At 38.1% G+C, this 24277-nt stretch overlaps 1 protein-coding gene, 1 long non-coding RNA gene and 1 pseudogene across 3 annotated transcripts; 2 read left to right on the top strand and 1 right to left on the bottom strand.

Annotated features, from left to right (window-relative positions):
* The first annotated feature begins 323 nt into the window (after positions 1-323).
* LOC136279754 (uncharacterized) lies at positions 324-4876 on the top strand. The gene is made up of 4 exons (XR_010716972.1): positions 324-402; positions 722-846; positions 1661-1707; positions 4761-4876. It is a non-coding gene; the product is annotated as an uncharacterized lncRNA (long non-coding RNA).
* Positions 3266-14759, bottom strand: LOC131780252 (uncharacterized; annotated as a pseudogene).
* A 1507-nt stretch (positions 14760-16266) lies between these two features.
* LOC131780259 (inactive hydroxysteroid dehydrogenase-like protein 1) lies at positions 16267-24232 on the top strand. 2 transcript variants are annotated; one of them, XM_059096881.2, is made up of 12 exons: positions 16267-16351; positions 16671-16799; positions 17674-17720; positions 18179-18254; positions 18651-18758; positions 19165-19223; positions 19549-19593; positions 20045-20079; positions 21906-21987; positions 22456-22521; positions 23212-23361; positions 24094-24232. In XM_059096881.2, the coding sequence occupies exons 1-12, from the start codon at positions 16267-16269 to the stop codon at positions 24193-24195; spliced, it is 984 nt and encodes a 327-aa protein (XP_058952864.2). In that variant the 3' UTR covers positions 24196-24232. The 2 variants fall into 2 exon arrangements, with proteins under 2 accessions (XP_058952864.2, XP_066019920.1); XM_066163823.1 differs by lacking the exon at positions 16267-16351 and having other exon boundaries at positions 17657-17720.
* Positions 24233-24277: the final 45 nt, after the last annotated feature.

Genomic DNA, 24277 nt, shown 5'->3' with positions numbered 1-24277 from the left:
ATATGCAAACTTTCCAAAATATGAAAATCCAGACTTAACTTTTCGGGTAATCGCTTACAGGAGGTTTGACTGTATGTTACAACAAATAATCTCATAACAAAACTATTCAAAATAGTAATCGATGCAAACCTTCATCCTTTGTACGCTCTTCCTCTTACTGTAATTCAGGTGGAGAATATGAAGCTTTGAATCAGTATTCATGGATAACTATTGATTATCCCAACCAAGATTTTAGCCAAGAAAAGCTAGATCCGCCATCCTTTGTCCACAGTTCCTATCAACTTTTACTTTTTTATCTGGAGTACGAATATATTCAATATGGCGGCCCACAGTCAAGACTATCTGGCGTGTATTTTATCATACCTGGATAACTCAGGCTTAAGAATGGATTAGCGCTTTTAGGTAAATCTTTCGTCAAAATTAACTCCTATTCTTTTTCAGGATATAGGTTTAATTCGCAAATGCGAGAATAAGAGCTGTAGGTTTATACCAGGGTTATAATTTGCATCTTGATTTCTTAATATTTGGATGTAGCTCAGAAACTGATACGTAGGAGTTTCGCGGTAGGGAAATCGTGAATCTGGACAGAACAAGCAGTTTTTCACATGACTGAATGAGTTGAAAAATCCACTTTTTGAGATTGTACTGTACGGGAAATAAAATATATTAGCTGATTGAACTCAGCTTTTCTTTCTTGTTTAATTGTCCTCCCCTTCTGTAGGTCTTTTGTGGACAGCCAAAGTATCTTTAACTCTATCTTTCAACATCGTGAAAGGCGTGATAATATATTTGTTAGCTCAAGTCACACAAAGGAATAATTTTCGCACCAAGTATGGATGTAGATGGGTAGGTGAGGCATCATATATATATTTGTTTAGAATTTAGACATCTTTTGGTTAAAGTTTCATGGCAATCAGAAGAAAGGAACATATCCCAAAGATCAGAACTAGTGAGAAAGCAAAGCAGTAATAAGCAGACTGTTTAGCCCTTTACACCCCAACATCAATATTCACATTCTCCTAACTGTTCTCTGTTCAGTTACCAAGGTGCTGACAAGGAGAATTATTTGTCTTATAATCAAGAGTTTCTTTAGTTGGTGATCATTTCCTTTATTCTCATGTCATTAATGTGTGATTCAGGGGTTATACAGTGAGGAGAAATGAGATGCTGGTCACTATTAGGGGTTAAAGGATTAAGTCAGATAATGGGTCAGTGACTGACCCTATGCCTTGTACTCTATGAACCTTACCAGAATTTGCTCCAGAAAATATTGCAATCATTGCACGAATAAAAAGCATCCTCTTGTGCTATATTATCTCACTATTTTATTATATACAAAAACAACTATTAATCTTGGTATTGGTGGTTATTTGCCAATAGCCACTGACACTGAAGTGAATTCGTTGTTATTTAATTGATTAACAAGAGTGGATCAGAATTTACAAAAAAGGCCTATTTGCAGGTATAGAAAAATTTCTAACATTTTGATGAAGTTCGTAGTATTTCTCGGTTTGTAGGGAAAGATTGGGATAGAAAAGTTAAAGAGCTAATAGATGAGAGGAGGGGGATTGACCAGTGTTATTGACAGTCAATTTTTTTGTCAGATTTCAGTGTAATTACCACCATAATATTTGTTTTTCTTAAATTCTATATTTGGCAGTTGTTACAGGTGCATCTGATGGAATAGGAAGATCATTTGAGTGTAAGGTAATAACACTGGATGAAAAAACGGATTTGCACCATATTTGCACAGTGCAAATGTGAGCAAATCTGGTCCAAAGCTGTAGGTAAATGGCACATTTGCACCAGATTTGCCACTCCCGTGTAAATCTAAAGCAAATGTGGTATTTGCCACATTTGCACCACATTTGCTACTGGCTTTTGGGGTGAGGGATGTGGGGGAAGGGGGAAAATGGAGGAATACTTCCAGTAACTGGTCTAGAAAACAATCGTTGTTAACTCTGGCATTGTGGATAACTTGGCTTGTGAGTAAGATTTGACGAACTATCACAAGTGTGTAAAATTTCTTTGCAAGACAGTTGGCACAATGTGGAATGAATGTTGTTCTGATGAGTCGATCAACCCAAAAGTTGGATAAGGTTGCGGAAGCTAGTGAAAAAAATAGATTTTAAGTTTTCTAGTCCTAGCTTGTAAATTAATATTAGGAAGTTTTTACAGATAAAGCGTTTTGCTTAATAATTTTTTGGTATATTGAACATTGGCAAAATTTTGTTTTCTAATTTTTTGTGTTAAAGTAATCAAATTACCCTAATTTCTGAAAATCCATCAATGACTGAACATTACCATTAATTAAAGGATATTCAAGTGGGGAGAAGGGGTGGAGGAGAAAAATGTGCACTATTATTTTAAATTGATGAGAAGAATTTGTTTGAACACATGCGGAAATGTCTAGGAAGTATTTTCAAGAGGTTTTGACTTTTCAACCATTTCTAACTTATGTTCTAAACCTATGTCCTTGTATTATGGAAAAGGAATTCAAGGTTGAGACGTGTATCATTCCAATAGACTTTGCCACACAGGATAATTACCAGAAAATGACCTCCTCACTAGAGGGACTTGATATAGGCTTTTTAGGTGAGGAATGATATCTATAAAGGCTAGGCCAAGCAATGTTGAATATAAGATATCAAGGACTAAGACAAGGCAGGTATTCAATCAATACTTACTTTTCTGAAGACTTGTGTAATTTCATTGGTTAATAATGATGATTATTATAAGTAAGAAACAGTGGACTGCATGACCCACATGGTCAACTTTCGAGTCTGATCACGGTTGATGAACTGCAGAAATATTAATTTCGGTTTTAAAACAACCAGAGCAGACTGAGGCGCCAGAAGCTTTCATCATAGTTATTGCTAAACTACGAGCAGCCCCTGCGTTTCGGCGAAGTTCTTCGCGCTAGAGAAACAAAACAGTGATTCGTATTCACGCGCTGCGCGAAATTCTTGGAGTCGAACGCGAACACCTAAATATTTTTTGTTCGATGAAATTTTTTAAAGTAAAGGCCTTTAGCAACACAAGCCTACGTAGGGCCTTTTAGCGGTCTGGCGCTTGAAGATTTCTCATTGGATCGCTTTGCACAGGGAATTATCTCATTTAATCGATTAAACGCCAAACTTTTTATTAATTTTTTCATTATTCGAGTGAGGCGTTTATACGAAGGCGGCAAAATCCAAACAATAGTATGGTAACCGACCAATTTAATTTTAAAAAACAGGAACATGTTTCAGTGCTTGTCTAAAAAGTCATTTTTATTATAATATATGTTCTCAATTACACAATTTCCACGTTAATACTACTGTGGTACATAAAGGAAATAAAGACAACTTATGTCGGATATACTTTCTTGATATCAGAACTGGTTCATTTAAAAGAACTTGTGTCTGGTTCACTCAAAATTTCCAACTGCGATCGAAGCAATGATCGCTATGTGCTTTTATCCACGGTGGATAACTAGTTACCCTAGAGGCCAAAAATGACAAGAAATAATTACGTTACTTCATGGCCGCCATGTTAATGCCCCTTGGATAGGTACCAACATGGTGTCCCTATTTTGAGCTCTATAAGAGTGCAGCAGAGTCCAGTACATTTACTACGCGGATACATTGTCTCATACAGAAATACTAAAGAAACAAACAAGCAGATTTACAAACAGAAAAAAGAGGTGAAAATGAAAATTATTACTTATTAGATAACCTTCTACGGAATACTCTGACTGTTTTTCATTTTCTAATCGAAAACTTAAAGGAAAGTGTCAATGTCTTCGTTAGAGCCCCTGCAAGTTATGTCGCCTTTCATATCGTCAAAATTGATGTGACCCCAACCTTCAGAGCTAAAATCGACCAGACGCACTTGTGCAAAATGACCGAGAAGATCTCCAACATGCCAGAATTTTCGTGTCATTGTCTCGTGGCAATTACCAGTTGCATTCCTGACAACCTGAAAGAGATAAAGAATTTTTGATGTGATTCTCTCAGCTAAGGAAAAAACTTAAGGAGGAAGGCACAGCTTTTTAAACTTTGTAATATGTTTGCTAACTTTAGAAATATACAGGGGCATTATGGCACACAGCAGATCAGAGTAGAGTATTATGTACCAAGTGGTACAAACAAACTAAGGATATGGCTGGATCGGCATCCAAGATGGTAGATGGCATTGATTCGTTTGTACCATGTGGTACATAATCCCCCTCTCTGATTGGTTGTGTAACACAATCCCCCCACATTCTACTAGAATTACTTCCTATTATATAGCCGGCAGCGTCAGAGGGCAATATGAAGCAGAATCCTGTGTTTTGATTAGCTACCCATTTTGCGAAATTTTTTTGGTATATTGTAAATCCTTTACTGACCATGCTTGTTAGGTCAAGATGGCTGGTTATTGGTCGAGTTCTCGATTTGCGTTGTTATGGACCTCGACTTCGCCTCAATCCATAAAAACACACAGAAACAAAGAACTCGGCCAATATCTAGCCATCTTGACCTCACGCTTGATTAATAACGCATATGTATTTTTAGCTGCAAGGATTCCTTGCACAAATTTGAACTAGAAAGAGTTAGTAGCTGGTGTTGTCGAATTTATCATGGGATGTGAATTTCATAGGTAGCATAAAGAACTACTGATGAACTGAATTCTCTCGCCCGACTCTGTCTATGATTGGAGAAAAATGTCTTCACTATTAATATTATCCGGCTATCTTAATTGGGCTCACCAGCCTATTTTTTTTCAATTCCGACAAGGTAAACCCCGTTTTAACCAAATTCAGTGTCTTACTCACTCTGTCATCGACTATCAACTCAGCACGAATGGTGTCTATGTCACAGCCTCCACCAATCAGAAACGAAATATAATTTCCCTGTATGTCAAATGTTGGAGACGTAAGAGTTCCCTGTGGTTCATCCAACTGGCTTCGTCCTGCTGTGGCCCACTTCGATGGTCGGTCCTCGTATCCTCCAATCCACCAGTCCCCGTGTTGATTGGCAGGTTATCTTTGGTTCCGAGCTGTAGGGTTATCACCATAGGTCGGCTGGTTGTCAAATGCTGTACCAGTCCTAACCCAGCCATCAAGTCCTTCTTCAAAGTCAAAGCTGCATAATGCTTTGTCAAGAATATCTGTGGAATGAACCAAAGGAACAACATTCCCTACCGTTATTACTGAATTGACTTTTGTGTTAAATTAAACTTAAGACTTTTTGACGCTCTTAACAACTAGAGGAGACTAATTTTATAAAACCAACGGAGTTCGGTTCACGAGAAATTTTTACCTTTGCATATGTAACTTTGTATTTAGTCTCCGGTATAAGCAATACAGGCAATGCCGCATGTCTCCTGTGAGACAGAGGTTTCACCTCAATCAGGAAAATGCATGAAGTATCTTCAACCTCGTAAATCATTTCAAGCCGATTCTAGTCTAACCATTCATATTGCCTAGAAGTCTGCGTGGCCACACAACAGACACATATAGGATAACGAAGTGTGAATCAAACCTAACAGAAATATAAGTACCTGTGTTCTCAGGGGCTGAACAGGTAATGTCACCTCTCAGATCATCAAAGTTGATGTGACCCCATTTGCGAGAGCTGAAGTCCACCAGTTTGACTTGCGCAGTTCGGCCAATGAAATCTCCAACTTCCCAGAATTTACGAGTCATTGTCTCATGGCACTTCCCGGTCGCTTTTCTGACAACCTGAAACAGAACAACGATGCATTTTGCGAGTTTCAATTGTTTCTTCCACTAACATGCGCTCTTCAACGAGTTCCTTAAAATATTACTCTAAACCTGCGTATTGCTTGTAGTCAATCAATCATTTCCGTCACAAAAATTGATAGCAAATGAACGTTTTGAAGTAGCTTTCATTAACACCAAGGTGATTCAGTGAATGACCTTTTGTTGAATTATACCTCATAATCAATAATCAGTTCAGCACGAACGGAATTGATGTTACAACCTCCACCGATCAAGAATGTAATGTATTTTCCCCCAATGATGAATGATGGAGTCGTAAGAGTCCCTTGTGGCATGTCTCGTTGTGCGTATCCTGCAGGAGCCGATTTTGAAGGCCGGCTCTCGTATCCTCCAATCCACCAGCTCCCTTGTTGATTGGCAGGCTATTCTCTCCTACGAGCTGTCGGGTTGTCACCGTATGTCGGCTGGTTGTCAAACGCTGAACCGGTTCTATGCCAGCCGTCAATACCTTCTTCGAAGTCGAACACGCAGCTTTCTTTAGTTTTTATGATATCGGTCGTAAAGCCCAGCCCGTGCAATCCTGTAGAAAACCGTATAGTTAAACCTGATTGATAAAAGGCAGGACGGGTTGACGTAAGCTGGTCGAGAAAAGCCGTCCGGCCCCGCACCCGCGCGGCTCGGTTTCAAAGACTTAAAATAAAACAGTAATGAAAGAAAAAGTTGTGTATTTCGACGAAGAGTGAGTTTCTTGTTCTGACTAGGGGAAATAAAGGAAAAAGCTTTCGTGTTATAATGCTTTTAGGTAAGTGCTCGTCGTTCTTCTGTTTGAAATCGCGTCTTATTTAAGTTCAAACATAATCTCAAAATTTCCAAGACAATGTTCATATGATTAATACTTATTTGGTTTTCGGTCGTGACAAACAGACCAAGTGCACCCAGGCAAATTTTTTTCCCGTGCGGCCCTCTCATTCTGTCAATAACTCTTATCATCCTAGGATAACTGACTCAGTCAGTTTTTATTGTTCATGAAAGCTGATCCAAACAGTTTACTTCTCCAGCTATTTCCGAGATGGATTTATATTAGAAATTTTTTCTTGAAAATTGTCACAAGTTGACCCTATAATATTCGCCATAGAATTTTAAACCTCCTAAGCTAAATAAATACCAGTGTTTTCCAGGTTTGAACAGGTTATGTCGCCTTCAAGATCATCAAAGTTGATGTGACCCCATCTGCGAGAGCTAAAGTCCACCAGTTTAACTTGCGCAGTTCGGCCAATGAAATCTCCAACTTCCCAGAATTTACGAGTCATTGTCTCATGGCACTTCCCGGTCGCTTTTCTGACAACCTGAAACAGAACAACGATGCATTTTGCGAGTTTCAATTGTTTCTTCCACTAACATGCGCTCTTCAACGAGTTCCTTAAAATATTACTCTAAACCTGAGTATTGCTTGTAGTCAATCAATCATTTCCGTCACAAAAATTGATAGCAAATGAACGTTTTGAAGTAGCTTTCATTAACACCAAGGTGATTCAGTGAATGACCTTTTGTTGAATTATACCTCATAATCAATAATCAGTTCAGCACGAACGGAATTGATGTTACAACCTCCACCGATCAAGAATGTAAGGTATTTTCCCCTAATGATGAATGATGGAGTCGTAAGAGTCCCTTGTGGCTTGTCTCGTTGTGCGTATCCTGCAGGAGCCGATTTTGAAGGCCAGCTCTCGTATCCTCCAATCCACCAGTTCCTTTGTTGATTGACAGACTGTTCTCTTCTACGAGCTGTCGGGTTGTCACCATGTGTAGGCTGGTTGTCAAACGCTGAACCGGTTCTATGCCAGCCGTCAATACCTTCTTCGAAGTCGAACACGCAGCTTTCTTTAGACATATCAGTTTTTATGATATCGGTCGTAAAGCCCAGCCCGTGCAATCCTGTAGAAAACCGTATAGTTAAACCTGATTGACAAAAGGCAGGACGGGTTGACGTAAGCTGGTCGTGAAAAGCCGTCCAGCCCCGCACCCGCGCGGCTCGGTTTCAAAGTCAAAATAAAACAGTAATGAAAGAAAAAGTTGCGTATTTTGTCGAAGAGTGAGTTTCTTGTTCTGACTAAGGGAAACAAAGGAAAAAGCTTTCGTGTTATAACACTTTTAGGTAAGCGCTCGTCGTTCTTCTGATTGAAATCGCGCCTTATTTAAATTCAAACATAATCTCAAAATTTTCAAGACTTAATGTTCATATGATTCATACAGTGGTTTTCGGTCGTGACAAACAGACCAAGTGCACCCAGGCAAATGTTTTCCCGTGCGGCCCTCTCATTTTGTCAATAACTACATATCATCCGAGGATAACTGACTCAGTCGGTTTTTATCGTTCATGAAAGCTGATCCAAACAGTTTACTTCTCCAGCTAGTTCCAGGATGAATTTATATTAGTAATTTTTTCTTGAAAATTGTCACAAGTTGACCCTATAACTTTCACCTTAGAATTTTAAACCTCCTAAGCTAAATAAATACCAGTTTTTTCCAGGTTTGAGCAGGTTATGTCGCCTTCAAGATCATCAAAGTTGATATGACCCCATCCACGAGAGCTGAAGTCAACCAATTTGACCTGAGCAAGTTGACCAATAAAGTCTCGAACATACCAGAATTGACGGGTCATTGTCTCATGGCACTTACCGGTTGTTCTTCGCACAACCTAAAAAGCGAGCGAAGGAGTATCAAAACAACTGAGAGAATATGTAATCTCACGAGTCACTCGGGGAAAAAAGAGATTTTGATTAATTTTCTACTCGCATCTTTCAAAAAGTTCATCTGGTGAACAAGCATTAGTATAGTTAGCGCGAAGAATAAGCAAAGAAGCCAGAAGAAGTAAAAATTGGGAGAAGATCTGTCTCGTAAAGGAAGGGAGGTAAAAAGAATTTCATGGCTCTCTCGCGATATGTGTATCCAGTAAAAGGCAAAAAAAAAATCATCCATGGAACAGTATGAACAGTGAAGTAATCCTCAATCAGTTAGGATGCATGGGACGCGCCGCGCTATAAAAGAGATATGACAGAGCAAGGTTTAATTTAAATGTTTTCAAAGGCCAAAGTGATTTACTAGCTGGAAAACCAAAGCTCGTTGTCACAGGGCCGGAAATGAGACTCGAGGAAATAATAGATTTGTTCAAGGAACCCTCTAGGGCTGTGCATCGTGGATAGATTATAAAGATGTCCCTTTTGAACTCATGATGAATACAGGCGTTTCTAGTTTCTAAAAAAGCGTTCGCTACCTCCCCCGTCTCCTCTCTGAATTCTCTCAGTTCTACCGAGGCTATTCGCTAAAGTGTTTGTTAAGTGGTAGAACAAAGAAAAAGCCATTTTTTCAGCCGTTTGATTTTTAATCATAACAATTAATTACAATTTCCTCAAATGTGATTGGTACATTAGCTACTTTATTTTTCACTGATAATTTTTTACAGTCGTAATCAGCCAGTTGGCTGTAATCAGATGTTAAACGATAAATTTAAACATATTTGGAAACATTATAAGAGCTTTCTTATCTTGGTGCTGGGAATATGAATGGAAATAGAATATTAGCATAAGGCATTCAGTTAAAAAATATTGTAAGCAGTTGATAATTTCCTATTTCGCTGATTTTATACGGTGAGATGTATTTCATTTACGATAATCCGCTTTATCAAAAAGAGAGTAATTTGATTGGGTGGCTTTTAATCTCGAACAGGAATTTCCTGGAAATTCCTCCTTCTTACGTTTCCGATTCTTTTCAGGCTCGTTTCCAGATTAATTTTGATGTCGAGCTCCCGATTAAACTCACTCTCATATCACGGTGACAAACGCCCACAACCTCTTTTCTCTCAAAATCGTTTCTGATTCCTCCTTTCTCTGTAGTTTTACTCATTCGAAAGTATTTACATTCATGATTCTTACCTTGTTATTGACAATCAATTCAGCGCGAACAGAGTTTATATCACAGCCTCCACCGATGAGGAATGCAATGGTACTGCCCATGATTTTAAAGGGTGGCGAAGTGATGGTTCCCTGTGGTCTGTCACCTTGCAGTAGTCCTGCCTTTGACACATTTGATGGTCTGTCCTCGGCACCCCCAATCCACCAATCCCCTTGCTGTTTGGCAGGTTGTCCCCGATTCCGAGCTGTAGGGTTGTCACCGTATGTCGGCTGGTTATTGAAAGCTGTGCCAGTCTTTTCCCAGCCATGGAGCCCATTTTCAAAGTCGAATTTGCAAGCCTCTATAAAAATATGGAGAAAAATTGAAACTGTTCCAGATAATATTATTTAGTATTACGTAAAACATGGGTTGTTGTAGGAGCGTTTTAACTGGCTACGCAAACCCCGAAAATCTTTCGATATTAATGTTTCAACTCCAAATATTGCATTTCTAGAGCTCTGATTGGTTCACTCAACGTCTGTTATTAGCTCTTATTCAGAGTCATCTTATATGGAAATACATTGCACCAACTGTTGCAGAGCTGAAAAAAGGCTTCAACTATCCAAACATTTTTAGGCTTCAACTACAGCGGGATTAGTGAAGGGAAGAGAATATCAAATGATATTCTCTTGGCATAAGAGATTACTTTCTTGTCCATTCCAGCGGGAGTTAAGAGTGATGGGCTCCTGATTACAGTTATTTCTATCTCCATGTGCTTGCAGAGTTTCCTATGTGAGTTACTGTTATTTTACTTTTTTGTCCCGTTATTATGCTATTAGCAACAGGACTAATATACTAATAAGCGCACCCCCCTCCCCCCAAAAATTTCTCTCTCAAATACCTCGTTTCCCTCGAAAGAATGTCGCGACAATCTTTGTAAGCATAAGCGTGATATTTTACTTTCTAATTAAGAAATTAAGCTAAGGGTTTGATGACAGTTGAGTTACTTCAGATTTAGGTGTATAACTGAGCGTACCACGGTAATTGCAGTCTTGTAGCAAGAATGTTCGGAGAGACTCCGTTGTAGTTCTGTGTTCAAGCAAAAGTTCTCATTGAAGGGGGTCGGGATAAGTGGAAAATTTGACTAGTATTTTCCGGTAACAACGGATGAACAACCTCTTGCTGATTTCAGGAAAACTTGCTATCCACAGATCATTGGTCTCTCTCACACACATTGCTTCCTTTGAGGTTCTATCGTTTCTTAGTTAACGCCGTGTGATTGCATTGTTGTTAACCCAAACGTGGAAGAACAACTTGCCGCGTAAATAACAAAGTAATTTTCGACCAAAGCATGTGTTATTGTTCACGCTTTATTTGCAGTCTTGCTTTATTTACAGTCTTCATTGCTCGACTTGCGACTCCAATGACAACAATTTATATTACCCACAAGCTAAGACAAAAGCACAATGTGGCGTCGTATCGCAATTGTTTTATTTTCTTTAATAGTTGAAGATCAGAGAGTATGGTTCGTCGACATAAAATTTTTTTTTCTAGAGGGCACGGTAATGAATCCTGCAATCTGATTGGTTCTTTACCTGGTCAGTATTTTCCTATCTCTGCCCACGGGCCACGGTAACGCTTTCGTGAGTCGCCGAGTACATCCCTTCTTTCGTTGCCATTTTTCATAAATATATCTCGTTTTTCCGGCTGGGAAGTATTTTTAAGCAAACACGTCGGTCACTACCTCAAGCCGATAAATAACTTATGAATCCTCTCTTTTCTCTCTCTCAAATCACTTTGGTTGACAGAAAAATATTGTTTTCAGAATGAATTTGTATAAGCAATAGTGTCATTACGTTGGTTGACAAGCGGCCTAAAAACCGTCTGCAATTAAATTTAATCGTTCACAAAAAGTACATAGAAAGTTAAAACGTGAAGTGATTGGTTACAGTTCAACTGAACGATGGAACTTTCATTCATTTAATATCTGAATTTTCTCAAACAATTTGTTCGTAGTGAAAGAGCGAGCGAAGTTTTAATTTAAGTTCTACAACAACGTTGAGTCTTTCCAAGTCCGTTCAATTTGGACGTTTGTACTGTAAATTGCACGACAGAAACTGGAGGAATTTATGAGAAAAGGCCGCATTGAATCCCCGTGTGTTTCGTTGGAGTGAGCCATTCGAATTTAGTTTTTGCGGAGGAAAGACCAGACTTACACACGTCGTTGCAGCCGAACAAAAGAACAAAACTCTCACAACTTCGAAATAAAAAATTGGAATTTACTCACAATTACTTTCCTCGCCGTTTACTCAATGAACAGAGGTAAATCTTCGTACATGAATGAATCGTAGATGAGAGTGAATAATACTTCCGTTAGATCATTGACTGTTTTTGAGGATAAGTGAAATTCTCACTAAAAAACCTCACCTTACTTCCACAGTGCATTGCTTGTTATCTGACTGCTTACTACGTTGAAGGGAACCCATATTTCGAGGTTTTCTACGTACATGAGAAAAGCCCTTTTCTTATGTACTTGCTTGGGCTGCCTGTGGTTTCATACTGTCACAGGGTGCTCTGTGGGATCAAGCTGATCAGAAAGACAATGATCTTTGAAAACCAAATTCCTCACGTGAAACTTATGAGCACGAACATAACATGAAAGCCAGTACGGAAGCCGTTCCCGAAAAAACACTATCCCCTGAGCCATTCTCGCTTTCCATCCTCTCTTTCAATTACCTGAACAAAAACCACCGACCGAGACACAGGGGTGAATAATCAGCAACCACAGTTCGTCGGTCTATTTTATCCCGAAACCTTCTCAAAGTCTCTTGCGTTTAAATAAAACCAGTTCTCTTGTAACAGCAGATGAATGGACTTTTATGTTGAACATTGGATGTCGCTGGTAAAGGTATAAATGGGTTCCTAAACTATGTATTGTCAATGTATACAATGAATTTGTTGTTGTTGTTGTTGTTGTTTTGTGTTTTTTTTTTAGTACTGTTTCTAAATCATTGTAGAGCTTGTGGGTGGATTTGTCATAATTTACCCCGTTTATGACAAATTCACACAGTGATCAAATCGAAAATCGTGGTAAAGATAGCTATGGCAAGTCAGTGGGATATAATCCAAGGATTACATAAAGGATGAATATGAATATTGATGAATATCACATAATTTACCCCGTTTTTCTAGAATTCACTGATCAAATGGAAAATCGGAGTAAAGATGGCTACGGCAAGTCAGCAGGTTGCATTCCACTTAAAGGACGAATTTCACAGAATTTACCCCTTTACACTTTTGCATTGCTTTTCTCCCTAGTTTGGAAGTGACACGCTGAAGACACGATCACAACGCACTTTGATTGGAAGAAATAAAACCGCATTCTATTGGTTATTAGGTGTGAGGACATAGCTACAACAGAAGACACAACAACAGCGCTACAAACAGCTTAGGATTTTAGTAAATCACGAATAAGTAATCTCAATCTTGGTTTTACGTAGTTTATTTAAGATCAATGCAATATCCGAACTTTCCACATTCAAACAATCTCGATCTTTCTGTTACAAAATAGTGATTCTATATCAGATAAATGGAATCCCAATTTTGTAACAGAAAGATCAAGATCGTTTGAATGTAGAAAGTTCGGATATTGTATGGATCGTAAATAAACGCAAGAAATCAAAAAGATAAAGTCCTTTTGATTGTCGAACCAGCGTTACGCAGTGATTTTCCTTAACGTATTCGGTGGAGAATTCTGAAAAGAAAAAGGGTCAGTTGGACGAGGAAAATCCTGTCATCGCGTGCCAAATTACACTAGCGGAATAATATTTTTACACTAATTGTCGACACATTTTTCACTTAAACAAACAAAAAAGCGCTAGTGCGACCAAGGCCTTAGAGAGAAGCAGCCTGACAAAGAGCTACAAAGCAGCTAATAATTGGTGTACCCCTACAAATTGAAAGATCCAATTAGTAATTTTCCCCTCTGGGTATCATTCCTTTTCTTGCCCTGATTTATGCTTTATCAAGATAGCATCCCCTATTTACTATTTTTGTGGCTGCCACATACTTTGTCGAGATAAGCGAGTGAGTGAGCGAGTGAGAACGAGTGATAATAAGTAACGATAGAATTCCGATCTTCAACCAATTTCCGGCGCTAATTACTGTTTGTTCCGGAGTGCTGCAGAAGACGATAACATCTCAAAATCATTTTAGGATGGCACGTGAAAAAACGAAGCTTTTCTTTACAGAAATGTCTTTAAAGGTGTGATCGGCATACATGAAAACTTACAGGAAATTTTTTTTCTTTAAAGAGGGAACATGTAACCGTGACCCTATTCTGCGTAATGATAGACCAGTGGAATGGTTGAATGGCAGAATGGCAGAATATCAGTACAACGAGGAATGCCTCTTTGCATGAAACGAAAGTCTCACAGAAATGAAATTGCAATGAAATGATTATCTATGGAGTGTCAAATTGTCACTATATGTTCTTAAATCAACAGGGTGCTCATAAATGTGTGGGATGCGGCAGGTTTTCTGTTTTGCATGTGACACAAATCATCTGCAACACTTCCATCATGGAATAGCAAAGAATAGCATCATTATACAAACTCTGGTTCTTTTCAATGTCGTAGAGATTGTGCTATATCAGTAGCCATATGTAATCTTAAAATCATGCTTTTTTTGTCTATTCTCACCATCTTTTTGTGAGACAGTGGATCGAAATCGCGCGACCGCAAGTTACACATCGATAACTTGTCGTATGTGAAGGGTCTAGACAAATAGAATTTTGTCTCACGAGCACTTGTTCAACCACTCAACATTGGGATAGAGAATAACTGGGTTATCATCCAAACAAAGGCTTTGAGCTTATAGGAAAGCAAATATAAACGACAACGTTGCAATTGGTCTCACCTCGTTTATCCAAAGATCCGGTCGGATTTGGTACTCTAGACGGTGACTGGGTAACAGGAATTCCTTTTGATGATGAGAGGATTACAAGGAACGGGATGAAAACGAACCAAACCTGAGCTCGCATACTAGTTGAGGAAAACTTGACTGAAGCTCCGCAGGTACTGAATGAATCATTCAACTGACAGATTGTAAGGAGTCTGTCACCAAATGAGGCCAAGCGGAATTCTTTCTTTGGGAAAAGAGCCAAACAAAACGATGTACTCAAAAAAGAACATCATTTATTTGACTTCGTATATCTAATTACCAGGTCGGATTTCTCATTTACCTGAAAGGCAGATAGCTAGCAGATAGCACGAACTTCATTTGACATCGGGTGGATTCCTTTGTGCGAAATTAAATAATTAATCAAGCCTGGCACTCATACTTGCTACATGTTGCAATTTCATCTCCATTATGAAGGAAAAAATAAAAGGAAGTAAGGAATCATGTCTGCAACCCTACCTTAACTTATTAGTTCATAAAGCTAAGAGGGGTCCTTAACACGCCATGGGCCAACAGAGTAGAATGAAATATATCCATTCCGGTTCTGTTTAATGACGGATAGTTTTTCACAAATGTCAAGTATCTTTTATCTGACGATTCTTCGGTTTTGTTTTCATATTGTTGAAAAATACCTCTGTTATCAGTCATCAGGGGCTAATCCATTCTTGATGTTACGTGATTTTCGGACACTGGTGAGACAGAGAGACATGGGCTAAAAATAGTAAAAAAGGACTCTCAGTTTAACAAATCGACCAAAAATTTCCTTTGCTTAGTGCCTTATTTATCAGAGAAATGACGTCAACAATATTTAAACTAAACTTGAGACAAAAGGAATAAGTAAACAGTCCAACCTCCATTTTCGACTACCTCTCGTAAGCAACCATCCGCAAAGAGTTTTTCACAATACCAAAAGTTTCCAAGTCAAATTACTATAAATGGAACCTCTCGTAAGCGACCACTTGACAGGAAATCGGCTTCTCACGAGCGGAAACTAAACAGAAAAAACCTCTCACGACCGGAAACTAAACAGATGTCGTAAAAGAAAAGCCATCGGAACTATTTCCTGAAATAGTTTTACCGCGTAAGTAGAATTCGAAGAATTGATAAACAAAAAAGCGGATTTGATCACTCGTAGGAAAAAACTCTCTTATCTTAATAATGCTAGACATATACATGCATTGAACAGAAAATTTGTGTCGGAGCAGTATCAAAGAATGTCAATTGGAGTATGCAATAAATGCCACAGTTTGTGTGATTTACGCTTGAACTAACATTGCAAACATGCTGTTCAATATTAGCTCCCAACCAAGTTAGACCTGAAAGTACATGAAATATTTTTAGCGGAAAAAATTCAAGGTATCGATGAGCGCTGGCGAAAAGGTTCGGTCACCATATGCAAATTTCCCAAAATATGAAAATCCAGACTTAACTTTTCGGGTGGTGGCTTACAGGAGGTTCGACTGTATGTTACAACAAATATTCTCATAACAAAACTTTTCAAAATAGTAATCGATGCAAACCTTCATCCTTTGTACGTTCTTTCTCTTATTGTAATTCAGGTGGAGAATATGAAGCTTTGAATCAGTATTCATGGATAACTATTAATTATCCCAACCAAGATTTTAGCCAAGAAAAGCTAGATCCGCCATCCTTTGTCCACAGTTCCTATCAACTTTTACTTTTTTATCTGGAGTACGAACATATTCAATATGGCGGCCCACGGTCAAGACTATCTGGCGTGTATTTTATCATACCTGGATAACTCTGGCTTAAAAAATGGATTAGCGCTTTTAGGTAAATCTTTCGTCGAAAATTGACTCCTACCATTTTTCAGGATATAGGTTTAATTCGCAAATGCGACAGTAAGAGCTGTAGGTTTATACCAGGGTGATAATTTGCATCTTGATATCTTCATATTTAGATGCAGCTCAGAAACTAATACGTAGGAGTTTCGCGGTAAAGAAATCGTGAATCTGGACAGAACAAGCAGTTTTTTGCATGACTGAATGAGTTGAAAAGTCCATTTTTGAGACTGTACTGTACGGGAAATAAAATATATTAGCTGATTGAACTCAGATTTTCTTTTTTGTTTAATTGTCCTCGCCTTCTGTAGGTCTTTTGTGGACAGCCAAAGTATCTTTAACTCTAGCTTTCAACATCGTGAAAGGCATGAGAATATATTTTTTAGCTCAAGTCACGCGAAGGAATAATTTTCGTACCAAATATGGCGGCAGATGGGCAGGTGAGGCATCATATATATATTTGTTTAAAATTCAGACATCTTTTGGTTAGAGTTTCATGGCAATCAGAAGAAAGGAATATATCCCAACGATCAGAACTAGTGAGAACTCGAAGTAATGATAAGCAGACTGTTTAGCCCTTTACACCCCAACATCAATATTCATATTCTCCCAACTGTTCTCTGTACATTTACTAAAGTGCTGACAAGGAGAATTTGTCTTATAATCAAGAGTTTCTTTAGTTTATTCTCATGTCATAAATGTATGATTCAGTGGTGATGTTGTGAGGAGAAATGAGATGCTGGTCACTGTTAGGGGTTAAAAGATCAAGTCAGATAATGGTCAGTGACTGACCCTATGCCTTGTACTCCATGAACCTTACCAGAATTTGCACCAATATGTATAAAAATATTGCAATCATTGCACAAATAAATGAGTTAAAATCATCCTCTTGTGCTAGATCATCTCACTATTTTCATATGTACAAAAACAGCTTAATTAACCTTAGTGTTGGTGGCTAGCTGTGGATATTTACCATATTGCTTTGCAGATCAGTTAAGTGTTTGCCACTAGCTGCTGACACTGAGGTGTTGTTATTTAATTGATTAAAAAGAGTGGACCAGAATTTACTAAAAGGCCTATTTGCAGGCATAGGAAAACACTTTGATGAAGTTTGTAGTAATCCTCAGTTTGCAGGGAAAGACTGGCATAGAAAAGTCAAAAAGCAAATAGAAGAGAGGAGTGGGGTTGACCAATGTTATTGACAGTCAATTTTTTTTTTCATATTTTGGTGTAATTATATTTTTTGTAGATTGCAATACTGATATGCAATTACTATGATTTTATTTCTCAAACCAAGGATTCTTTATTTGGCAGTTGTTACAGGTGCATCTGAAGGAATAGGAAGATCATTTGCATGTGAGGTAATAATGTCATTATTTGTGAGCATTTGAAATAATTATAATGGTGTTCATACGAATTAAAATCAGAGTCCCTTACTTTTATGGATGTGAAGTTATTACGCAAGACTCTTAACTCTTGCTGAGCTTCTCTCTACCCAGGTTTGTGTAGGAGTACTGAGGTAATTAAATTATTTTGCATATCATGCCCTTGGGTCGGTCTTACTCAACTTGGCTGTAGAAGGGGGTTTTTTACAATACAAAGCCATGACCTCAAACAGTTCATGGGAAGAATAGGGAGGGGGGGGAGGGGGACTAGGAGAAATACTTCCATACCTCCAGTAACTGGTCAATAAAACAAGATGAACTCTGGCATTGTGGGTTACTTGGCTTGTGAGTAAGACTAAACTTGAATCCTCTACACTAATTATCTCAAAGTGAGCTGAACTGTCACAAATGTGTGAAATTTCTTTACAAGACAGTTGGCACAATGTGGAATGAATGTTGTTCTGATGAGTCGCTCAACCCAAAAATTGGAAAAGGTTGCAGAGACCATAGGTTAGTGAAAAAAAAATAGGTGTTTAAATTTTTTAGTGCTATAGCTTATAAAAGACAATATTAAGAAGTTTTTATGGATTAAATGTTTTGGTTGACACATTGAACATTGGTAAAATTTTGTTTTCTAATTTCTCTTATGGTTTTCCATACCCAGTTACCCTAATTTCTGAAAATTCAAGAGTGTTTAAACATGCCATTAATCAGAGGTTATTCAAGTGGGGAGAAGGGGTGGAGGAGAAATTAGTGTTAACAATTATCTTAGATTGATGACAACTGAGAATATGTTTTCAGAGCAATTGTGTGAATGTCCAGGGAGTATTTTCTAGAGGTAGTTCCTCTTCGATCATTTTTAACTTTATAATATTACAAACTTATGTCGCAATTCTTGTATTATAGAAAAAGAGTGCAAGGTTGAAACATGTATCATCCCAATAGACTTTGCCACACAGGATGTTTACCAGAAAATAACCACTTCACTACAAGGACTCGACATAGGCATTTTAGGTGAGAAATTATATTTATAAAGGTAGTACCCAGCATTATTGAATTTAAGAGATCAAGGACCAATACAAGGCAGGCATTCAATCAGTACTTACTTTTCTGAAGACGTGTAATTTCATTGGTTAATAATGATAATTATTACAAGTAAGAAACAGTGAACTGCATGACCCACATGCTATATTTTCTGTAGATCCTACTTGTGCAGAGATATAGTTGATATATGCTTACCACCTTTAAGCTTGCCGTATGGTGTAGTCCTGGGGATGGGTCATAATTCTAGGCATCTGCATAAAAGTTCCTTTTTTTCATTGTTTTAAAAAGCCTCAGCATGTTAGAATTATGCCATTTCTCTCACCGCCTTTTCTCTTTTTTTTCTCATTTTTCTTCTTTTTTTTTTTCAATTTTTTAGTGAACAACGTTGGTGTAATGTATGACTATCCACAATACTTTTTGGATGTTCCCAAACAGGTAACATTAAATTCTCCTAGCTTTGTTAAAAATGTCAGCCTCAGCATTTTGACATTTTAAGTTATACACTGAAGTACATTGTGGTTAAATCATATGCATCATTTTTTTTTTCCATTTTTGTCTCTCTTCTATTGTTTGATTCACTTAATGCCTGATAGGATAACATCCTATCCAGGCAAGAAGCCGTTCGCCTAAATTCATTACCAGAGGCCCATTTCTTGAAAGTTCTGAGAACTCAAATAAAATAACATATACTCCCATGGCATGTCAGTTTTTCAAAACTGAATAAGACTGCAAACATTTTTGTCTTCTCTTTAAAATGCAGAAACTTTTTGACTTGATAAATATTAACATGACTTCGCTTATAATGGTAAGTGTTAATTTTAGGTCATGTGACAGATTGTGAGTTTATCAATTATAGTAATGCCTATAACTATCGGCTATCCTAGGTGTATCCTTAATAAAAACAATATTACATGTAACTCTGATTAAATTAACTCCAAAGTATCTTGAGATACTTTGGATGTAAATGAATATTTATAATATTTGACATTGATTAAAATTGTTTTATTTAATATTTGACAAGTAATAATGATAAAAAAATTTCTGCAAATAAGTGGTTTGATTGTGCTCCAGGTTCTTAGGAATACCAATGAAGAAGCTGGAATTTTCCTTTATTTGGAACAATGTATGATAATGACTTTATTTCTTGGTATGCTTTACACCTGTCCAGCTTTAGTACAAAAGTATTAACTGTCAACTTCTCATAATATCCTCATACTATGTCATGCTCTTGGTAACCTTTAGAGTTTCCTTTTTAGATGACACATGTTGTTTTACCCCAGATGTGTAAAAGGTAGGTTCATCCTTGTCTTTTGTTCAAAGAAAGCACATGCATGAATGACCAATGGAAAACTGTGGCTAGGTTAAGTTTTAACAAAGCGGTTTAAACCAAGCAAAACAGAATCCTTCATTTACCATGACATCCAAATAAGCCTTTCTCTCTGATAAGCCTAGTCCCTCTCTTATAGGGCCTCTCTAATAAGTCCCTCTCCTTCATTGGCCCCCGTCTTAAAAGCCCTCTCTCTTATCAACCCTCCTCTTCAATAAATCCCCCATCTATTATTTCTCTCTCCTGTAAGCCTCTCTCTCTGAGAAGTCCCTTTCTCTGATGAGCCCCTTCTGTAATAAGCACCTTCTCTGCTATTTAGTCTCCTTTCTACTGAGCCCCCTCTGTAATTAGCACAGCGCCTCTCTAATGAGCCCCCTCTCTGATTAGTGTGGCACCTCTCTAATAAGCCCCCTCTCTGATTAGCCAGGTCCCTCTCTAGTAAGTACCAGCTCTGATTAGTCTGGTCCCTCTCTAATAAGTACCAGCTCTGATTAGCCTGGTCTCTCTCTAATAAGCCCCCTCTCTAATAAGCCCCCTCTCTAATAAGCCCCCTCTCTAATAAGCCCCCTCTCTAATAAGCCCCCTCTCTAATAAACCCCTTCTCTAATAAGCCCTTTATCTTATAGGCCCCCTCTCTGATGGGCCCCCTCTCTAATAAGCCCCCTTTGCAAAAAGCTCTCACTAATTACTCACCTCTCTAATAAGCTCCACCTCTGATTAGCCTGATTCCTCCCTGATAAGCCCCTTCTCTAATAAGCCCCCTCTCTAATATGCTTAGTCCCTGGTAAGCCCCCTTTCTGATTGGCACGGTCCCTCTCTAATAAGTAGCAGCTCTGATTAGCCTGGTCCCTCTCTGATAATTCCCTTCTCTAATAGGCCCCCTCTCTAATAAGCTCCCTCTGCAATAAGCACTCTCTCTAGTTAGTTCCCTCTCTAATAAGCTCCTTCTCTAATTACTCCCCTCTCTATTTAGCCCCCTCTCTGATTAGCCTGGTTCCTCCCTGATAAGCCCCTTCTCTAATAAGTCCCCTCTCTAATATGCCCCCTCTCTCTGGTAGGCCCCCTCTCTGATAAGCCCGGTCCCTCTCTAATAAGCCCCCTCTCTAATTAGTCTCCTCTCTAATGAGCCCCTTCTCTAATAAGTTTCCTCTCTAATAAGCCCCCTCTTTAACAAACCTCCTTCTTAACAAGCCCCTCTCTAATTAGTCCCCTCTCCAATAAGCCTCCTCTCTGATAATCCCCCACTCTAATAAGCCCCTTTACGATTAACCTGACATCTTTCTAATAGTCCCCCTCTTATAAGCCCCTCTCTACAATAACGTTCTCTCTAATAAGCATGCCTCTTTGTTGAGCCCTCATCTTCAGAGCCCTCTCTCTAAGAAACCATCTTCTCCAACAAATCTCCCCCCCCCTTTCTTATTATCTCTCTCTAATAAGCCCCCCTCCCTTCACTAAGCCTCTCCATGCCAATCACCCAAGAGAGGATCACTACCTCTGATATGGCGTAACAGTATTTATCTTCCCCTCTAAGCCCTGTGACCGCTAAAAGTGACTAGCATCTAATTTCTCCTTATAATATCATTCCTGGATCATTCGTGTAGCTTACGAGAATAAAGGAAATGATCACTAAGTTAAGAAGCTCTTGATTGTTAAACAAATTCTCCTTGTCAGCGCCCGAGGAAATGTATAAAGACCAGTGTGGAGAGTATGCATACTGATGTTAGGGTTTAAAGGGTTAAGTTAGAACTTTTCCAATTCTTCGTAGCTTACCATGTTGTGACAACTTTCAGGAAACGGGGCGCAATTATTAACATGTCGTCTAGTGCAGGAGAGTTGCCTACACCCCAGATGACAGTCTATGCTGCAACTAAGGTAAAAAAAATCATGTACATTTATAATTTTTGTGTTTTTTTTCATTGTTGTGTCGTTTTTTTTTCTACTCTGGTGATCCAGATATCTGTTTTAATTACTCGTTTCTTTGTTGTTCTTCCATCTTTTTTGTATGTTTGTTTGCTTTGTACTAGAAAAGAGACCTTTGATAAGGCAACTGAAGTGTCTTGTTAGTTCTGCGGATGAAAGCCTGGTTTATCTATTAAAGTAACGTGTGCAGTAGCACAACTAGTTTGAAAAAATCTCCGTTTTCTTGACGGCAACCTTAATTCTTTATGCCTATTTTCAGTCTAAGCGTAGTCTCTCTTTCGAAGAGTCGCAGGTGAACGCTTTTCCACTTTTCCACTTGGTGGCCACGCCTCATTAACCTAAACTATTAAAGATATGTTACCCAATTACTCGCACATTTCACGTACTCAATTCATTCTCTTTTGCTGTTGTTCCAAACAGGAATTTGTGGACAGTTTTTCGCGTGCTCTTGCTTTTGAGTATGCCCCGCAAGGGATTGAAGTTCAGGTATGATTTTACATTTAAGCAACTGAATATTTTTGTGTCTACATGTCCCCATCTCCTTAGTAGCGAGGTTGAGAAAGTTCCCGCAAGAAGTCTCCAACCGTTTTTTTACAATCTTCTTAAAAAAATATGGGCGAATCTTTGGAGTCACGGCTGATTTTACATTGTGTCATCTATACACACCTACGGACCAATGACAGCGACCATAACAGCACAGCATTTCAAAAAGAAAAAAGTTGACGATTTTGTTTTCAACATTGATTTGAAAATTAATTTGCTCTAAGTGACAAACTTGTAGTTCTTCTTTAAATATATTGGTTTCTAATTAATACTTGATATTTTGCCTTTTTGGCTTCTTTTGATCTCAATGATGGTTTATATGCATGTAACTTTTCAGTATCTCTTCATGTTTTAGCAAAGAATGATCGAATTTCTCAGCCACAGTCTGATTTCCCTGTATCACCAAATCCTCTTGATAAATTTAGAACGAAATGCATTGTTCCAGAGATGATAACACTCAAGTTTCAAATTTATTGCACAAGGAAAAAAAATTACCAGTAGTATTACACAAAGGAATGTAGTGATACACTGAATTATTTGAAAAGTAAACGGTACAAAAACTAGTAACAAGAAAATGAATTATTGAAATTGAACTGGTGAAACAAACGCTAAATGGTGTTTCCTCTGTTCCAGTCTCTGAGACCGTTTTACGTGGCCACAGCCATGACATACGGTACAAAAGCTAATATCGTTGTTCCATCACCTGAAACGTACGTGAAGAGTGCACTTTACACACTGGGATTGTCAAGACGAAACACAGGCTATTGGAGTCATGGTATTCAGGTATTTCACTATTTTATTTACAGTTTTTCATGCTACTATAGCTTTTCACGCATTCTTTATCTAACGCCTCACTCAATTTTTTCTTTTTTTTTTTTTTTTGCTCCTAGCGGTGGTCTTGGTTTTCGGTATTTTTCTTTTTAAGGAACTTCAACTTATGCATGCCTGGCTAATTTTGGAATTCATTGAAGAAACAAAATTATTTTAGTTACTGAATGGGGATTCACACTTTATTTTGCCTCTGAAACTAATGAGAGATTTACTTCTGGTTAGAAAAAAACAAACAAAGAAAAACAAAATAACAAAACCAAGCAGAGGTGCTGTTAGGCACAATATAAAACTGGGAAAACTTTCTATTTTATTGATTTTCTAATTTTTTGTGTTAATTTAGTTCTTTAAGGCGAGCCATAAATGTTCCCTTTACACTCTGATGATGACCTTCTAATGATCGCAAGAGTTTATTTGTAATATTTTTAAGCACATTTGTTTGTTTGTTTGGTTTTTTTTTTGTTGTTATCTGCACCCACAACTCTCCGCAACCTCTAGAGAACTTTACAACTCTTGTATTACACAAAAACCAACTTGTATTACCAAACCAACATGCCCAAGCCATCCCTGGCCTTGGAAAGCCCAACGGTGCATTGTTGATGATTTTTCTTATCTATTCATTCGCATAATTGAAATTGCCTTTCATATCTCTTTTGTTTGTTTTTGTTTTTGTTGTTTTATCTTTAGGGTTGGTTTGTTAGTTTTTGTCCCGAATGGCTCTGGATGTGCACCGCTACTTTGCTCAACAATCAAATCCGTCGAGTTGTTCTTAGAAATAGAAAGCAGTGACGATTTTCATATTGGAAGCTTTCCTTTAATATTAATCCCATTTCTTTGTTACAAATAATCGAAATCGATTAAATCGGCTCCC

This window comes from Pocillopora verrucosa, chromosome 3 (assembly GCF_036669915.1).
Source record: "Pocillopora verrucosa isolate sample1 chromosome 3, ASM3666991v2, whole genome shotgun sequence".
Taxonomy (NCBI): Eukaryota; Metazoa; Cnidaria; class Anthozoa; order Scleractinia; family Pocilloporidae; genus Pocillopora; species Pocillopora verrucosa.
Note: the sequence above shows the minus strand (reverse complement) of the source record. Positions and strands in the feature narration are given on the sequence as shown.

Bases quoted from the DNA above. Each gene is read 5' to 3' on its own strand.
- LOC131780259 (XM_059096881.2), top strand. From the start codon at position 16,267: ATGGCGGCCCACGGTCAAGACTATCTGGCGTGTATTTTATCATACCTG. The intron at 16,352-16,670 runs GTAAATCTTTCG...CGCCTTCTGTAG, and splicing joins AAATGGATTAGCGCTTTTAG to GTCTTTTGTGGACAGCCAAA. The intron at 16,800-17,673 runs GTGAGGCATCAT...TTTATTTGGCAG, and splicing joins ATATGGCGGCAGATGGGCAG to TTGTTACAGGTGCATCTGAA.